This window comes from Pseudopodoces humilis, chromosome 6, assembly GCF_049639895.1.
Source record: "Pseudopodoces humilis isolate 2021_Gansu_Grassland_sample_001 chromosome 6, ASM4963989v1, whole genome shotgun sequence".
Classification (NCBI taxonomy): domain Eukaryota; kingdom Metazoa; phylum Chordata; class Aves; order Passeriformes; family Paridae; genus Pseudopodoces; species Pseudopodoces humilis.
Window position 1 is genome coordinate 11,902,074 of NC_142205.1, and position 17,975 is coordinate 11,920,048.

The 17,975-nt window shown below is 38.1% G+C and overlaps 1 protein-coding gene across 6 annotated transcripts in view; it reads left to right on the forward strand.

The window, feature by feature from the left end:
* PPP2R2C (protein phosphatase 2 regulatory subunit Bgamma) overlaps nt 1–17,975 on the forward strand; it is a 200,580-nt gene that overhangs the window by 141,177 nt on the left and 41,428 nt on the right. For all 6 annotated transcript variants that reach the window (XM_088056263.1, XM_088056264.1, XM_088056267.1 and 3 more), the window contains 4 exons: nt 3,327–3,424; nt 4,019–4,184; nt 8,434–8,546; nt 12,128–12,305. In XM_088056263.1, the coding sequence (XP_087912389.1) occupies nt 3,327–3,424; nt 4,019–4,184; nt 8,434–8,546; nt 12,128–12,305 (555 nt within the window). The remainder of the gene's footprint in view (nt 1–3,326; nt 3,425–4,018; nt 4,185–8,433; nt 8,547–12,127; nt 12,306–17,975) is intronic.

A 17,975-nucleotide genomic window follows, 5' to 3' on the forward strand; every position in this document is an offset into this window, starting at 1 on the left:
AAGTATTGAATATCTTGACTTCTAAATCCAAGTTTATATGCATTTCTGCATAGACAAAATGGAAAATTTAAAACTGGAGTAGGAAGATTAATGTTCTATAAAAGATGGGATTTACAGTTTGATTGTAAGCGTTTGGCATTGAGGTTACCCATAATTATTCTTAATAGGTAAATTATCTCTGTCTCTGATAATCCTAATCATCAGTGCAAAGCTTGGCACTGCCAGCAGAGATATGGAAGGTGTAGTGTAGGAGAAGGCTGGAAGGAGTCTTTCATCTCTGCCATCCTTTGCCAAGGGCTTACTGTACATGCAAATTCATCAGCTTTTCTATTGTGGTGCATTTATATATCCTGGAGAGGCTGAAATCTGGGAATTAATTGCTCTGTGTGCTCAGGGGGCCACTCTGCAGTGGGAGAATCTGTAGGATTGGGACAGTAGAGGCTGATGTTGCTGCAGCATTAATAAATACATGGGGTAATGTCCTGCAGAAGAGTATGAAGAGCTTTGTTGATTGATTTTGTCCTTACCTCCTTTGTTTTAGGAAGTGCCAGCCTGGCTAACCCTTTATAAGAAAACAGCATGACTGATGTTCACCTGCTGAACAGATATGCTGGATATGTTTGGGGGAGGTGGGCTGATGGTGTCTGTGCAGGGGACAGATAGCTGTTGTTTTCAGCTGTTATTTACAGGATCAATAAAACTGATTTTCCAATTCAAGGATAATTTTTACCAACAAGCTACATAGCCTATATAAGGTCATAATATTGGATCTTCTCTTTTTCAGAACAAGTTAATTTAAAAATGATAGGTAGTTTCCAGCTCAGAATGAGTTTTGTAATAGAAAGGAAAGATGTATCTGGAAGAAACACCTTGGGAGGGGGGTGAGAATTTTGCCTCAGAACAACATTGCTGCACACTGCCCACAGTCCTTTTCTTTGAACAATAATCATTTAACTGTGTATGATATTTTAATGACAAATGCAATGTAATAAGAAAATGCAGAGCTGTTTTATTACAATCCTGGTTCAGTTATTGTTGGAGGCTGTGAAAATGCTGCTGTAGACTTTACTGGGCAATGCCAGGTGCTCTCTGTAAAGTGCAGTATATTTTATGACCACTGTCACTGTAGAGAAAAATATTTTTTGATGTTGTGGAATTATTTCAGGCCAATAGTGAGTGTATTCACACATATATGTCCAAATACCATTCATTCCTTTTGCAGTTACTTTATCTCAGTCTTTTGTGACCTGTTGAGAATGTCTCACATCCGAGTCATACATGTACATATGCACATATTTTAATACTGCATTCCTCCCTCTGCATTTTCCCTTCTTGCCCACTGCATGCTTAAGAAAAGGCACAGTTTAAAAGGAGTATCAGTATGAATTTTCTACAGTTGTGCCTATGTGATTGGGGTGAGATACAGCTTTGAATGAGTAAAATCATGCAGTTATCATTTTATAAGCAGATGACCTTACCTACTATCAGTATGAATTCTGCATGGTGAGGAGAAAATAGCCAAGAAGTGTTCTTCCATTGCAATAAGTCTGAATGAACTTTACATGCCAGAAAAGTTTTATATTTTTAGATTTTAGAAAAAAAACCTTTTTATTTTTGACATCAAACTCAACCCATTGCAAACCCCAGAGCATCATGAAACATATCCAGAGTCTCTGTCCTTTTCCTATACTTTGGTAAGTCTCGGGCTTTTGTAGTCATTACCTATGAAATATGTAGTCTGTGGAAGTCTACATAAAAATCAAATGCGGTTACCTTTGAGAAGCTTTGGGTTCAGACCTAAAATACTCTTAAGTCTTCATGTGCCATTTTTCTCAAAGTCTACACAGCCGTTTATGATTCCCCTTTGCTCCTTTATATATGGAGTAGTGGAGGAAAAAAAATGGACGAATGTTGGTTTGATTTAGAGGAATTTGATGGTGAAGATTTATTTAAAATTGAAAAGATATTTTTCTTTACTGTGATTGGAGCAAAGTTTTCCTTTTTTGGATGGTAAATAGTTTATAATGTTTGAGTAAGAATCTGGCTTTTGGATGGCTGTGTTGCTGATGAGAGCTGCTGGCAACAGAATCTTTCTAACACCAAACTGCTAGTTTATTAAAAGAATAATAGGAACAGATGTTTTCAGTTCATAAAATGTATCAAGTAAATGGTACATCCACATGTTATTTCAATTCCTTTGAATTTCTGTGAACTCATTTGGGGCTAGGTTTGCAAAAGAGCTTAGCCCACTGTCACTTCATTGTTCTCACTCTAAACTGATGGATGATGAACGTGTTTGGGAACTGCAGCTTTTTATGCCTAAAGGGGAACTCCTAACTACTGACACTTCTAAAATTTGGCCCATGTTTCTGATGAGTGAATACTGATCATTATAGAGGATTCACACATGCAGTCTCTGAGTAATACCCTGCATTTGCCTGTGATTGTATATATGATGGTTCCTTAATTTACTATTGCACTAAGCATTTTAATTCAAATTATGCTAATAGTGTAGGATTAACTGCAGATTATGATTCTAGCATGTACTGTCATTCAAACAGAAGAACCAGTTCTTTAGCTCCTACAGCCTCTTTCTCCCTCTCATCTTGATGTGTACTAATTTGTGCTCAAGACTGGCCTCAGGTTTTGATGGGGTTTCTTGTTTAAACTGATGAAATTGCTTAGGGAAAGGCAGTTGTTGAAAACCAGGGAAAGAGAGACTGAGATTCTTTTTGTCTTCTGATGACACATTTTTACGGTGCTGAAGTGATTTTCTGAAAACAGTGATTAGAATGGGCTCTTGCCAGCACTGCACAGTGAACAGTTCTGGTTTTGCCTTCATTCCTCAGTGGTAGGACAGGCTGCACATACTTTTTTTTGCACTCTTGACTCAAATACATATTTGAGAAAAGTGCTAGGCGGTTATGTAAAAATCACCATAAAAGTCATAGAATAAATAATATGTGCAAGAGAACTGGTGTTATATTGGTCCTTGCTAGAGCATATAGCAGGAGGCCAGTTCTGTTTGCCAATTCTGAAAAAAAAGCTTTATAGCCACCCAAGATGGCTCTTCTTGAAGCATAACCTCTCCAGAGAGCTTCTCCTCTCCCGAACTGCAGATGTGTGGAAACACAAATTTGCTTCTTTAATGTTTGCACTTGTTTCATTAGATTGTAATGGCATGCAGCCTGTTTGCATTGGTGAATCCATCTGTATTACTTCAAATCCTTAATTTGTTACATTTTTTGTTGAGTGCCTGATATTTCTAGTGACTTTGTGTTGTAGCAGCAGTCTAAAATCTGCCTTTTTTCTCATTCTTCCTCCAGCTGATATTATTTCTACAGTTGAGTTCAACCACACTGGAGAACTGCTGGCTACTGGTGACAAGGGGGGTCGAGTTGTTATATTCCAAAGGGAACCTGAGGTATGTGGGTTACCAGTGTAGTCTTCAATAGCCTGATAAAACCTGGCTGAATTTTTAATACTTTATTTGAATTAAATTAACAAACTTGTTTATAATCTCAAGATGCGGTAAAACAGTGTCACCTGTTTAGAGAGGAAGTGAAAAAGGGTAAGGATTTTTAACTTGTAAGCTTGCTGTCCCAAGCAAAAATGCTTCAAAGCTCCAAAAGTCCGATATAAGCAAAAAGAAGGTAATTTTTGTTTTACTTCTGCCTTGTTTTAATAGCTTTTTCCTGATGATGGAACCCCATTCCATTTAAAACAGTACCTTCACTTACCTTTATGTTCCACTTGTAAATTCCATCCATCTGCAGTATCTTGTGTAGAAGTCTTTCCTGAATAGCTGACATGTCTTCAAAAATTCTAATATTAAGTGTTTCAGTACTCACAGGAAATTCTATTCTTGCTGAAACAAATCTATCAATATAATGTTTTAAATGAGAAATTAAATTAAATTTTCAATATTTTTATATTTATAAGACTGCTTATGCACCTTTCCTAAGAGATGAAGATTTATCGCTGTCATAAACAACATTTCTGTTCTTATTCTCCATAGAGTAAAAATGAGCCTTACAATCAGGGGGAGTACAATGTTTACAGCACTTTCCAGAGCCATGAACCGGAATTTGATTATTTGAAGAGCTTGGAGATAGAAGAGAAAATAAACAAGATCAAGTGGTTACCACAGCAAAATGCAGCTCACTCACTTTTATCAACAAATGGTGAGACTGATGAGAGTATGCAGAACATATCAGTATTTGCAGTATTTGCTCTATGTGTTTTAGTGCTGACAGTATATATTTGCTCATTTTAAACTGCTGTTTTAGTAATTTCCTCTTTCAGAGTTTACCAAGACTGTCATACTGCCTCTGATATCTGTTGTTTGTATATTTTATTCATAGAATCATGAGGTTTTTCCGACTGATTATTCATAGACATTTAAAGAGCTATCCATTTTTTTATTATATGCAGTGCTGTCCTGAAATATATCTTTGTGACAAAGGCATCACCTTATTCAGCAGCTTGTGTTTTGTGTGAAATTTAGAATTTTTTTCTGCTGTATTTGTCATGACTTTTATTATTTGTAGATGTGTAAATGAAGGTAGGTAACAGAGATTAATTTTTTCTTTTCATTCATTATCATCAGAATAGTTTATTTAAGTTTTAAAGAGGTACACAAATCTTGGGAAGACAGGATATTGATACTGACTCATATTTATAACATGTCTAAGGCCTATTGATGAAAGAAAACAGCATTATTACAAAAAGGGGATGTTCAGATACTAAATAAGGGGAAAAAACTGAATGTAAGCTAACGTGCACAAGTTTCATTTAGGAAGCATTTAGATACCCACAAACTTTATTATTGCAGATGATGCATGAGACAAAATACCTGATTTTAAATTTGAGATCTAATGGTAATCAGAATTTTTCTTTTTTTGTTCTAGAAGTTTGAGTATAATTGGGAGTTGATGATGAAAAATAGGGTAATATCATCTTTGGGAACTGCTACAATCACAAAGTGATTGGTTTGCATTAAAATATATAGCATTAAATAATGCTTACGTTCATTCAAAGTAGTAGTAATTTTTTAGTATTTTTTAGTTTGTTTTATTTAAAGTTGTCTTCGACTTTTTGGGGGCACTGTTACTTATTTGAAATGAAACACACCTGTTACAGACAGGTGATTTATGCTAATTTAATGCTTAGTCACCTTATGAAGTTTGGGAGTTTATTTCTACTCTTCTCCCTTGGTCAAAATATCCCTCACCTTCTTCAGATAACTAAGAATGTCTTCTTCTGAGCATGTGATACAGAAGCAGATCATTGAAATTAAACCTCTCCCTTTTCATTTTAAAATTTGTTTTTAGAAGCACTGAGGAATACAGCCAAGTCCTCAGATTTTCAGCTTTTACAGCTATAGATAATAGACCATTACATGAGTTTTCTGTTTCATCCTTTCAAGAGAGGGGAGAAAAGAAGAAATAATCAGTCATAGTGCTGCTGTGGTTAATCCACTTTCAACCAACAGTAAGCAAGCCTAGGACCTGGAAAAATACTTTGGCCTCTGTTTCTCCTCCTTAGTTTTGGAGCATCTCATCAGGCCTCTTCATGGTGAGAGGAACAGAAATGGTTCCATTGGCATAAGCTTTGGATTTTGGCTTTGAATTGCAAAACATTTGCATGTGCCAAGGAGGATTCCTAGCTTCCTGGCACAGCAGGATTGAAGTCTCAAAATTCACCTTCTGGCATATTCTTAAAGATGGTTTTAACTTCAGGGTACAGACGGCTCACATTGAATTACTCACTGTCTCACAGATTACCTGGGAGAAGCCTTTTACAATGTAAATCAATTCCATGCCTATAGAAAAGGATAATAATATGTTTCCTAATGTGAAGGCACTACCTGTCACACATGCTCATATTGGACAGATTGTAGAAATGTCTTGAGTACCGTTTTTGTTTACTAAATTACGAGTCTGCTATTTTAATGCAGTTTTTGACATTTTGCCCTCTGGTAATTCAGGATGTAATGCAATATTTTTTTGCAGAAAAATAAGAACTGTGAAACAGCATCCTTTCCACATGCTCAGGTGGACACTGTCCACTGAATGTGCTGGAAGGAGCATCCTGCTGCTCAGGAACATGAGGGGAGAGTCGGTCTAAATCTAACCCTCAAAATAAGACTGCAGGTCTGCACCTGCCCAAATCTGTTTCTGTCATTCTAAGGAGGACTTTTGTCTGAAGTTGTTTCTGCACACATCTTTCAGAGGTGATCTTGATTCCTTTCCAGTTCACGTTACCAGCAAGTTATCAGCTAAGCTTTCATTGTGGCATCTTAATTAATGAAGACAGAAGGAAATCACCAAGGCTTTCAAATCCCCCTGTGGATTTACAGTGCTCGCAGTTAGGAAATTTGTAGTTTGCACTGTAAAATCATTGCACTGTAAAATGCAATGATTTTGTAGTATAATGATAGCAACTTATTATGATTCATTGGTATCTTCTGTACCAGAATATATTTGGGCCTCTGTCAGTGTGGGCTACATAAACTAGATCAGAATTTGGCCCATACAGATTCTTTCATCTGAGGATTTCAGACTGCTTACCAGACATTAATTAATTTTACCTGCACAACACTCTGGAGACTGTATGCTTAACCTCACAGAGATGTTTCTATTTTTTTCTATATTTTGCAAAATATAAGCCTCCTTAAAACTTCTAAGGAGTATTTAAAGTCCAGAGGTGGATAAAGGAGAGCACCAATACATGATAACCTTACCTGCTTATAAAACAGTTTTCACTCAGGAACAAGGTAGATTTATTAATAGCAGTCAGATCTAACTATGGAAAATTGTTTGTGTTTTATCTTATAATTCATTTTACAATTGCTGTATTTATAATTTTTTGACTAGATCAGCAGGAATGCACTATTTACATGTAATAAAATATCCAAGGACATGACATGACTTCTGTGTATTTTTAGTAATTAATGAACATGATATACAATACAAATGAAATTTATTGAATATTTAAAAGGAACTTTTTAGTTGCAGATTGAACTGACCTCTTGTTCTGTAGATTGACTGTATTGTGATTTTTTTTGCTTGTATATTAGCATATCAATATCATTAAGAGGTACATAATAGTAAAACCTGAGTAATGGAGGGATTGATTTTGAAACAAAGAAAGTTGAAAGTTAAAAGTTGCTATAGAAATGTAAATCAATTCATGTTTTTTGTATATCCTGTCTTTAAAGTGATTTGTACTAGCATTTGAAAGTAGTATTTGAAAGTAGTGTTTGGATCAGCCACACTGGGGAAATGATTATGTATTATTATGTGTGCTCTGGTATGTACTTGGGGAAAGAAAGGAATAAAGTGGGATGAAATCAGAAATTATACAGGAACTGAGGTTAATAAATCTGTGCTGGCAGCTGAAGGGCAGAAGCTTTGGAAAGACTTTTGCTGCTGCACAAGCAGATGAGCAAAACAACCATTAGAATCTTAGGGACAGATTTTTTTGCAGAAGAGTTGGTCTTGATTTTTCAGTCTAAAAAGCGTTTGGGTTGGCAGGTTAGGAGCAGAACCACAACAGTGGGAGTGGACAATCAGCATTAGGAAATATGGAGCTTCAGCTTGTACAAAATACCCCCAAAGACAAATGCAGTGTGAAATGTTTCAGACATTTTGTTGGTTTCAGAGACTCTTTGCTAACTGAGAGACGTCATTACTTTCTCATCATGTGCTTCACTCATCATGGGAAAGGAAGAGTCTGGATTTTATTGCATTCCTTGCAAGATTAATACCTTTTTTTCCTTACTTTTCTCTCTTGCCATCACAATACATTTCTCTTAGTTTGGTTGGTTTTTTTTCTCTTTCCTCAGTTATTTCTCAGCTGCTTTCCATTAGGAGGGAGAATTGCCTTGTTTTTTACACAGCCTTTCAATTGTAGAAGCTCCTGATGTTACACCAATGCTCCACTGCCCATTCCCACAGTGGGCCAGGAAGGGACCATTGGTCTGGCTGTGTACTCCAGGCTGTTCTTGTGCTGCTTATAAGTAACCTAGAAAACTGGCCTTAATGCCAAACTGCTGTTAATATTGTTAATATTTCCTTGCCAAGTCAAATGGTTAAACTGAGCTTCAGCAGTGAGCATTGAGTAGCTTGTGTTTGTTCCACCAGCAAACTGCCAGGTTGAATACATGAGCAGCATGTGCTCTACATGCTCCACACAGTCTGCCAGCTGCCAGGAACCCCTGACTAAGTGTGAAGATCTGGGATGTGCTTTATGGCTATTTCATCTGTTGACAGCATTTTCTGGGTGTGCAGAATGAAGTGACCCAGACTATTTCAGCACAGAAATTGTCTAAAGCAAGGTGTAAAAACTTATTTACGAAATATATTGTGGAAGGTGAGTAACTCCATTCAGAATTCCTATGCTGACAGTTGTACATCTTTTCTTTTAAAGATAAAACAATCAAATTGTGGAAAATTACTGAAAGAGATAAGAGACCAGAGGGGTACAACTTAAAAGATGAAGAAGGAAAGCTTAAAGATCTTTCTACAGTAACGTCACTGCAGGTAAGCTTCTGTCCATGTCCAAAATTCAGTTGTTTCTGTATGAAAAAGGTAGTGCTAAGTCAGTAAAAGATTTAAATATGTACCTAAGGCTAAGCATTTGGATGATTATTCTAACTGAAGCTTGAGCTGACTGAAAGCTTGTCATGGGGTGACTTTACCTTTAAGATAGCTTTGGGAGCTGGGAGGAAGTTGAAGCTGTGAGACGCTGATGGGAGTCTTTTCTTGTGACCAACTATCAGTCATTTCTAAGGATTGACAGCAGTTTTGACCATTGAGAAGTGAGATCAACTTGTGAACACCACCTTAAGATGTAAAGCCAGGGCTTTCTTGTTCTTTTTGGTTTCCGGCTTCTGACGAGGTAACAGGGCTCTGTCTCGGCCTCCTCCCCGCCTCCCTCCAGGCCGGACAAGGCCACAGAGGGCGGCGGGGAGAGAAACGGAGCTGGCCGGCCTGGCTTGGTTTGTAGTTTCTGCTGCGGGACTGAAACCTGACACCATGAACATCTGCAGCTTTCCAAGACTATCTCTTTTACTACCTGGATGAGACTTACAGATTACTCTTTTTTCTGAGAGAGAGAGAAGGATGAGAGAGAGATAACATGAAGAAGACATCATAAAACCATCAAAAACAGTGAGAAAAGAGTTAAGTTTTAGATGAGGAAGAGAGAATAAGGAGATGTTTTAATTAAGCTGAAATATTTTTCTGTTAAAGCTATGGAGATGGACAATAGTGTTATGAAAAAGAGCTCCTTTAATTCATGACAGAGTGTATTGGGAGGAATGGAGTGTTCAAAGTGTGGATTTTGAGCAAATAGTGAAGTGATTGTGATGCTGTGAGATACTGAAAGAGAGGGGGAGAAGTAATAGTTGAAGATTTGTGGCCTTTTGAGAGGCAAAGAGAAAACTTCTGTTTCCAGGGAGGCTCACAAAAACAGATGAAGAGAACTTTTGCCTTTGAATAACTCATCATTAAAAATGACATCCCTAGACTCATTTGACCCATAACACACCTCAAAGTGATGTGAAATGGGAGGAGTGGACTGATGACAGATTTTTTTTCCGGGCAGCTGGCATCAGAGAAATAGAAAGCTATAACAGAAATAGTTTTCTTGTGAAAAACTCCATAGATTAGCAGAAGAAGACTTCTGTTTCTTTACAAAGACTGATGAAAAGACTCTAACAGGACTTGGGACTGATTTAAACACCAAAGTTCCAAGTTTTTTGTCTCTATGTTGTCATGTGAACAAGGGAATGGTTGAATAGTGGGGGAGAAAGAGGTTTTCTGGAAGTTATTCTGGTTTTCTTATTCTTGAAGTTCTGTTAATAAACTTTCTTTATTCCTTTTAAGTATTAAGTCTGTTTTTCTCTTGTTCTAATCCATATCTCAACAGCAAGAAATAAGTAAGTTTTCTAGTAATTTTTTAGTTACTGCTTTAAAACCATGACATTTATCTGGTGCATTGGCCAGGAAAACGAAATTAGCAAATCTAAACCACTACAAAGCTGTATTGAATCTGCCACATATTTGCAGGTCACAAATGCTTTAAGATGTACTGACCAAAGTAAGCGTTTTTGAGAGTTCACGTTGGTTTTATTTTTCCTGATAAAATTCTCTTATTGTGACTCAATGTGCTTTCATAAAACATTCTTTAACCTCTTGTGCTGGAAGCATTTTACTTGTGATTAATTTTGAACAGGGCTCTTGCCACATTCAGAGCAACGGTGTTAAAGACAGTACACCAAATTTCATCTTTTTTTTAGTTTTATAAAAGAATTATTGTAAGAGTGGGATTTGCAGTAATCTGTTCCCTGGTAAACCTGAGATTCTGCATTGCTGAAAATATGCAGTCATGGAACTCATACAAGCATATGTGATCATTTTTTTGTTTGGAAAAGACCATTAAGATCATCAAGTCCAACCATGAACCCAGCACTGCTATATTCAATAAACCGTGTCCCCTGGTGCTTCTTCAACACATATTTTAAATACCTCCATCTATGCTGACTCAACCACTTCCTTGGGCAGCCCCTTCCAGTGATTGACAAAAATTTCGGTGAACAAATCTTTCCTAATATCCAATTATAATATATTAACCTTCCCAGTGCAACTTAAAGCCATTTCCTTTTCTCCTGTCACTTGTTTCTTGGAGAGGAGACCCATCATCCACATGTTAATGTAGATTTTTGCTCTCAGACTTTTTTTGGCTGCATTCACTTTAGATGTTTTGGCAAAGAAAGTGACTAAAGGTTAGAAGTGGAAGACTATGTTGTATAAGCACTACTGTGTTCTATAAACACATCTTTATTAATGAAAACAAAACAAGCCAATATTGTCTGTTGGGAAAGAAAGCTCCCAAAGTGTAAATATGACTCCATTAATGGAATATTTATCTATTCTGTATGATTAGGCAAACAAAACTATTCCAGATTGCATATAGTCTGAGAATTCAGCATCTTCTTGAGGGGAAGAGGAGGGGCAGGCCCTGATCTCTTCTCTGGGGTGACAGTGACAGGACCCCAGGGAATGGCCAGAATTTGTGTCAGGGAGGTTGAGGTGGGTTATTAGAAAAAGGTCCTTCACCTAGGGGGTGGTTGGGCACTGGAACAGGCTCCCCAGCAAAGTGATCACAGCACCATCGTGGCAGAGTTCAGGAAGCATTCGGAAGCTCTCAGGCACATGGTGTGATTCTTGAGGATGGTGCTGTTCAGGGTGGGAGTTGAATTCTTTGATCCTTGTGGGTCTCTACCAACTTGACATATTCTGTGGTCCTGTAATTCTGAGTTGAGTTTTGTTCTTTTAGTAGAAAGTGAAACTAAAATGTTTAATTACTCTATGTTCCTCTTAAACTACCTTGTGGATTGAGGTGTGATTGTTTCTGAAGCATGTTCAACAACATTGAATAGTCCCAGTCATGGACCACAGCTTTACAGTGTTTAATGCTTTATTGATAGGGAGTAAATTGAGTGTCTACTTTTTGAAGCATGACTTTGAAGTGACACACAGGGAAATAATGAGGGCACACTGACAAGTGATAATCTGCGATATTGGCTTTTCAGGGGTATATGTGTATGTACAGTATGTCATGTTGGCTTTGTTTTGCAAGCATTTCTTTGTTGTATTTCTCTGAGATTTCCACCACTTGAGTTTTTTGAAAGAGAAACATCAAGTAGCAAAACAAATACAGGTAAGTGACTTACAACTAATGGCAAACCCTTTAGCAAAAGCAAAATATGAGTGCTTCACTGCTGGCCCAGAGCCTCCTGCTCATGTGGACAGTAGCTCGTGCAGTGGGACTGACCTGTTCTGTGGCAGCTGACAGTCCCTCCCTTCCCACAGTCCAGGCTTCTCATCACTCTGCCTGCCTCTCTTGAATCTCCCTTCCTCCTTGGCAAGGAAGGCCTTACCCAGCAGTTAATCCATGGGGAAGTTCAACTTGTGTACACCGTCAAGAAGTTTTATAATATCACAGTCTTTCAGTGCTTTCTCTCTGCTGGAATTATCATCATCCTAGCAAAACAGTATTTCATGTCTTACTCTCTTTCTGGTTTTCGTTTTATTTTTTTTTTTTTTTTTTTTGCCAGGTGCCTGTATTGAAACCCATGGATTTGATGGTAGAAGTCACTCCCAGGAGAATCTTTGCTAATGGTCACACCTATCATGTCAACTCAATATCTGTCAACAGTGACTGTGAGACGTACATGTCAGCGGATGATCTCAGGATTAACCTCTGGCATTTAGCTATCACAGATAGGAGCTTCAGTATCCTTTATTGTGATTCCTTGCTCAGTGTTCACATAATTAGTAGGGATTAAGAATGCTATTTTAAAATATTTTTCTGTGTGTTTTAAAATATGCCTTTACTTACCAGAATCTCTGCAGTATTTGTAGCAGAAAATGCTGAGATATTGTAAGAGACAGCTAAGAGATTGCAAAAATCCGGGAACTTTATATGAAAAGTAATGGTGGTGCTTAAAGACATTTAAATAGGAAACAGATGCCAGCTGGTAACTACCCACCTGACTAGAATACTCTGTACTGTTGTATCTTGAAGACATTTCTTGCTGAGAGTCTTGCACCTTGTTTTGCTGAAAGGTCAGTCCTGCCCTGCCCCTGTCCCCCATTCTCCATCATCCTGTTTCCCAGTACCCTAATGCCTGAGATGTGCACAGTTTGGGGTTGAGGCTCAGCTGCTTTGTGTGAGTTGTGTCTGTGATTAATGCAGGCATTGATGGTATTATCCTGAAAACTCCATTGTGGAGTCATTCCGGCCATCTGTGAGGCTGCCCCGTACACTACAACAGGGTGTCTTGGAGAGGGAATGAAAGAGAAAATGTAGTCAAGAAAAGTGATTCTCTGTGTTTTGCAGAACATAAATAGACTGGTAAGAAGAGATATAGGTTATGGGGCCAGGTCAGAATGTTGTATTCCTTTGGCAATTTCTTTTTGAGTGTATCAAAAGGAGTTAGAAGACTATGTCTCTGTGGGTTTATGTAAGGGACTATTAGATGTCAAAGTGAAGTTCTCCTGTTGGGGTAGATTTCCTCAGAGAAGGCACCAGTGTGATGGGGTGTTCTCCCTGTCTCTGGTGATTGTGTTTCTTCCTTTGTGGGCCAGATTAGCTTTGAAACTTAACCCATACCTTGCTAATGTCACAGGTAACAATGATCTTTGAATCAAACAACACTGAATGTCCTTAAAGAATTACCTTTGCAGGGTCAAGTGACAGGTGCCCTTACCCTGGGGATTGTAGTGAATATCTCCTCAGTTTGTTTCCACACTCATACTGTTTTTCTGTCCTTCATCTGTGTAGGTTAAGCAAGTTTAGTAGGTGCTCTCTTTAATATGACTGTTTATTTAGGAACAATTTATATATGGTACTTCAAAGTCCAGCTATGTCTGCCTTGATATCCAAGCAACTGTACTTCCATTCTTTAGTAAGACAGATCACAATTATTTGCCAGCAGACCTATTTGGAGTAGCAGTGTGGATCTGACAGTGTCCTTCTCACAGCAGCTTTACCCTCCAGACTTCTCTCTGTCCTGGACACTTTTACTTGTGACTCTATTGTGTGTCCTCTACTGTGTTTCCTCCTCTTCTAAGGCAGAGCAGTGGGTCAGACCAAGCACGGCAATCTCTGTATGCCTGTGTATGATCATCAGATCACATTCCAGAATGCTTATGCAAGATAAGGCTTTGCCTTTGGCAATTCCTTTTATTGTATTAAAGTGATTTCATAATCTATGGATTGCCAAGACAAATGTTCCTGAAAAGTTTCAAAAACCAAGACAATAGTTGTTATAGTTCATGAGGACAACATGAAATTTTAGTGTCATTTGACACACTAAGAGCTTACTGACAGAAATATCAGCTGTAAATGAATAGCTGTGTGGACTCTGTTTGAAGCTTAGCCCACTGCTGTGGTTGAGTATTTACTGATAAAATGTGTTTGAAGGTTTCTGATTGATTCATTGATTTAGCTCTTAAAGTATGATAAAGTTTATAATGACACACTCATTTTCTGAGTATGTTCTAAGAATGATGATGAGAGGGAAATTAAGTTGTGTTTTTGAGTTTTAGGATAGGAAATATTTCCTGTGTCTGAGATAATGGCTTTGAGATATTTGCATTTCTGTCTTGGATTGGAGTACAGATATTGCTGCATCTTTCACACTTAAATCAAAATCTGTGAGGACTCTGATTAGAGAGTTCAGGCAGTGATAGGAGACAGCACTAGGTAACAGGATAATCAATTCTAGAGGCAAAATGTTCCTGCTAAGGTGCCCATGGTGGCAGCAGGTTGGCTTTTGTGGCTGGATACCTGTATGTATTCAGGAGAGTAGGCTGAGTTAAAGAGGCTGTACCCACTACTGTTTCAGACAATATAAGCTGTACCTGTCTGTACTCTGTTGTCAAAATCAGGCCATCAGACAGATTAATTTTACCTTATTCTTTGATAAACAGAAATTTTGACATAGGTATTCCAAGAGAAGGTGACATACAGAATATTGTTCATAGTAGGGAATTAACTGGGAGGCCGTGATAACTGAAAGAAGGGGATGATTAAGTTCAACTTGCATCAGCCTCCTGACAGATATCTTTCTGTCCATATAGAGCCCTGTACATCTTGTAAAATTGCAGAGATGTGTTTTTCCTCTGGATAACATCTGTCCCTGAAACTGCATTTCTGTCCTACAGAAAAACAACTTGCATAAAAATCTCCTGGAAGTAGATGAGTTTCTGGTAAAATCAGCGGGTGTGCCAGTTGCAATTAAGACTAGACATATTAAGGTGAAAAAATTCTGCCAAGCAAACAGTTTAAATTATAAATGAATGTTGCTGGGCTTGGTGCCTTCTGTGACACATTTATGGGGATAGGCAGGAGGAGGCTGAGGCTGTTCTAAAAACGTGTGTTACACATCTTTTTACTGAATGCAAAAGAGAAATGAAGCATCTTGCTGTTTACATTCAAGGCTTGATTCCTTGAAATGCATGTTTAAAAGAATAAATAGAAAACTTTTTGGTTTGAAGTGAGTTTGGTTAAAAAGGAATCTGGCAGGGATGCGTATTTGTCTATTTTCCCTCAGAGGCAGCACTGCTACATATAATGACCTACAATCTGTTTACCCAAGAGGCTGGTTGTGACAATGACACAAACAACAAATACAGTGGTAGAGTTTCTGGACATTCACTAAATGTCTGAGCATCTTTAGCATGGGAAGTGCTGGAGAAAGACTGAATCAGCAGCAATGTGTTTAAGTATTTTACAAGCAAAGTACTTTTCCCTATAGAATTTAATTTGAGAACAGTTTGGTTATAACCATCATTTTACTGGTTTTACAAATCACTGATAATTTTTCATTTCTTTGAAAATACAGAGCAGTGGAGATCTTAAATTAATTCTCTTTCTGTAGTCTGTGGGAAAATATTTTAAATCAGCTTTGCAGAATTTGACCAGAATATTTACCTTAGGTAAAGCCTTAGGCAGATAAAATACAACTAGTGCTTTTCTGGTTTGTTTTTGTATTTGTGTGAGCACTAACTGGGGTGAAGAGCAGACAAGTGAGTTTATGCTATGCCCATGTAAATTTTAATAAGGAGTATGCAAGACTTCAGTACATTACTTCCCACTTGCAAGCAGATCTGCTCAGTAATGTTTAGGCAGGAGGAGGCAAGGGAGAGGAGGAGGTGAGAGAAAAGGAAGGGGGAAGGTTAGCCTGGTAAATAATGGCACGTACTAGGGTTTTCTTCAGTAAAAGGCTTAATGTGTTTGGTTGTGTTATGGAGAGCAAGAGTCAGTGACCTTAATTATGGCTGATATTCTGCACTGGAAAAGAAGTAAGGTAAGGGTTGCTGTATTTGTTAATGTTTGGTCTGAACTGGTTTAGCAGTGTTGCCCATGGTTTAAGCCTTTAGATAGTCATCTTGGGTGAAGTGAATGAGAAAAAAGGACTGCCAGGAACATACTGATAAGGCTTACTTGCCATTAGCAGCAATCTTTGGACTATCTAGCTGCACTAAATATTCTTTATGAGAATGTATTTGGATTGCTCACAGAACTATGTAGCTCGTAGCACTTGAACTCCCTTCATTTCCTGGTAGCACACTATTTCACTCTAGAGGCTGTCATGGCATTGCTATGGAAACAACATCGCTGTTTCCAGCATGTGCTCATCTTGAGACTCATCTTGACTAAAATACTCATTTCTCAGTCAGATCAATATAGTCCAGGGTTATCCTGTTTTAATAAAAAATTCCTTCTTCTGTGTCCCAAAAGGGTTAAGCTAATTAGCAAATCACCATAGGGCCTTTTTCTAGTCTAATGTATTCTGGTATTTGAGGCATATCTTGGATAGTCAGTTTCTTAGGCATCATATCTTGGGAAAATGAATTTACTTAAGAAGTAAACAACAGGGAAAAAATGGAAAAACCCAAAATAACATGGTGCATTGATGGGACCAAGTTTGTGGCAGCCCACTGTGCAGCTGAATGTAGTATATAGGGCAAATACAGAGCTCAGGAAGCAGCCTAGGCTGGGGGAGATAGCCAGCCTTACAAAATCCCTGTACCTGCCTCAGTGCTAAGTATGTGAAAGCTAAACTGAAAGCAGATCTGCAGTATTGTCTTGTTATTTGTGGAGGAAGTTTATACCCGTGAGTGAGATAAGGCTGTTTGTATAAAAATGCCTGAGCCAGGATGACTGCACAAGCTGTGTGCACAAGGGTTCCTTTTCTGTGCTCTCAAAAGCATGTCTGTACTGTGTGAGAAACTGGTGCCACCCTCGCCCACAGCACTGTTTCCCTACAGAACACACCTTCTGTTTGGGAGATGATAGACCTCATTTCTCTTTTGAGAGCTCTGTGTAATCTATGTTAGCAGTTCCTTTTCTGTCAAGAGGAGTGTGTCAGTCTCTATCAGGTATTTAAAAGGTGAATGTTACACCATGGAGTCATATTCCAGCTGAGTTGCTACTAGCAACGTTTGAGTAGCTTTTCCTCAAATTTGTGTTCTTTTGTTCTTTATTTCCTAGAGTCTCTCCCCCTCCCACATGTCTTGTGTGTGTGTGTGTCTCTGTCTCTCTCTGGTAAAGGAGAATGAAGATGCATGCAAAGCTAAAATCAGGTCTGTAAGTCAGAGGATTGCAGGGGTGCTGTGAACACTGATCCCATGGTTTGGAGAGCTCTCTTATTCTAACTCTTGAGAAAGGATTGCTTTGCCTTTCTCATTAAGACACTCCTATGTGAGCAACTGAGGGGGAAAAAGCTGTTTTAATGAGCTGATTAGATTCTGGGTTGATGCGATTCCCTTGCTAGACTCCACATTTTCAGAACAGAACACTGTCTAGCAAAAGAGTCTTCTACTAAGAGTTGACAGTGGCAAACCCAAAGATTTTCATGTCTTACTTAAGCCTTGTAGACACTTGTCTTTCCCAAGAATTTTCCATTTGTGTTACTTTTATCTGAAGCAATGGAAAAGCTTTTCTTGAGAAAAATTACTATAGTAGAGGGAAATTCATTGTTACCCATTTAGCAACAATTCACAATCTATTTCAGGTTGTTTTAAATAAGTGATCTGATTCTCAAAGCTGTGCTAAATGGCAGGTTCCATTGACTTTGCCTTTTAACTTTTGGGTTTGAGATCTCTTCAGTTTATTAAAAATAAATTATTTTGATATTGCCTATGAAACTACAGATACCAAATCACCTGGTAACTTGAAGATCATTTACACTGGTGTAATTCAGTAATAACTTTTGCTAAGATGTAATTAATAGATTAGCAGCAGGTGCTGTAGTTATTATATAGGTTTTATTCCTAAAGCTTATTGTTTCTGTGTCAGCAAAGGTATGTATGGGAGCCAACAGGCCACAGATCATATACTGAGGCTTAGGATAGGAACAAACTCCATAAAGTGCTGCTGATGGGATGACAACA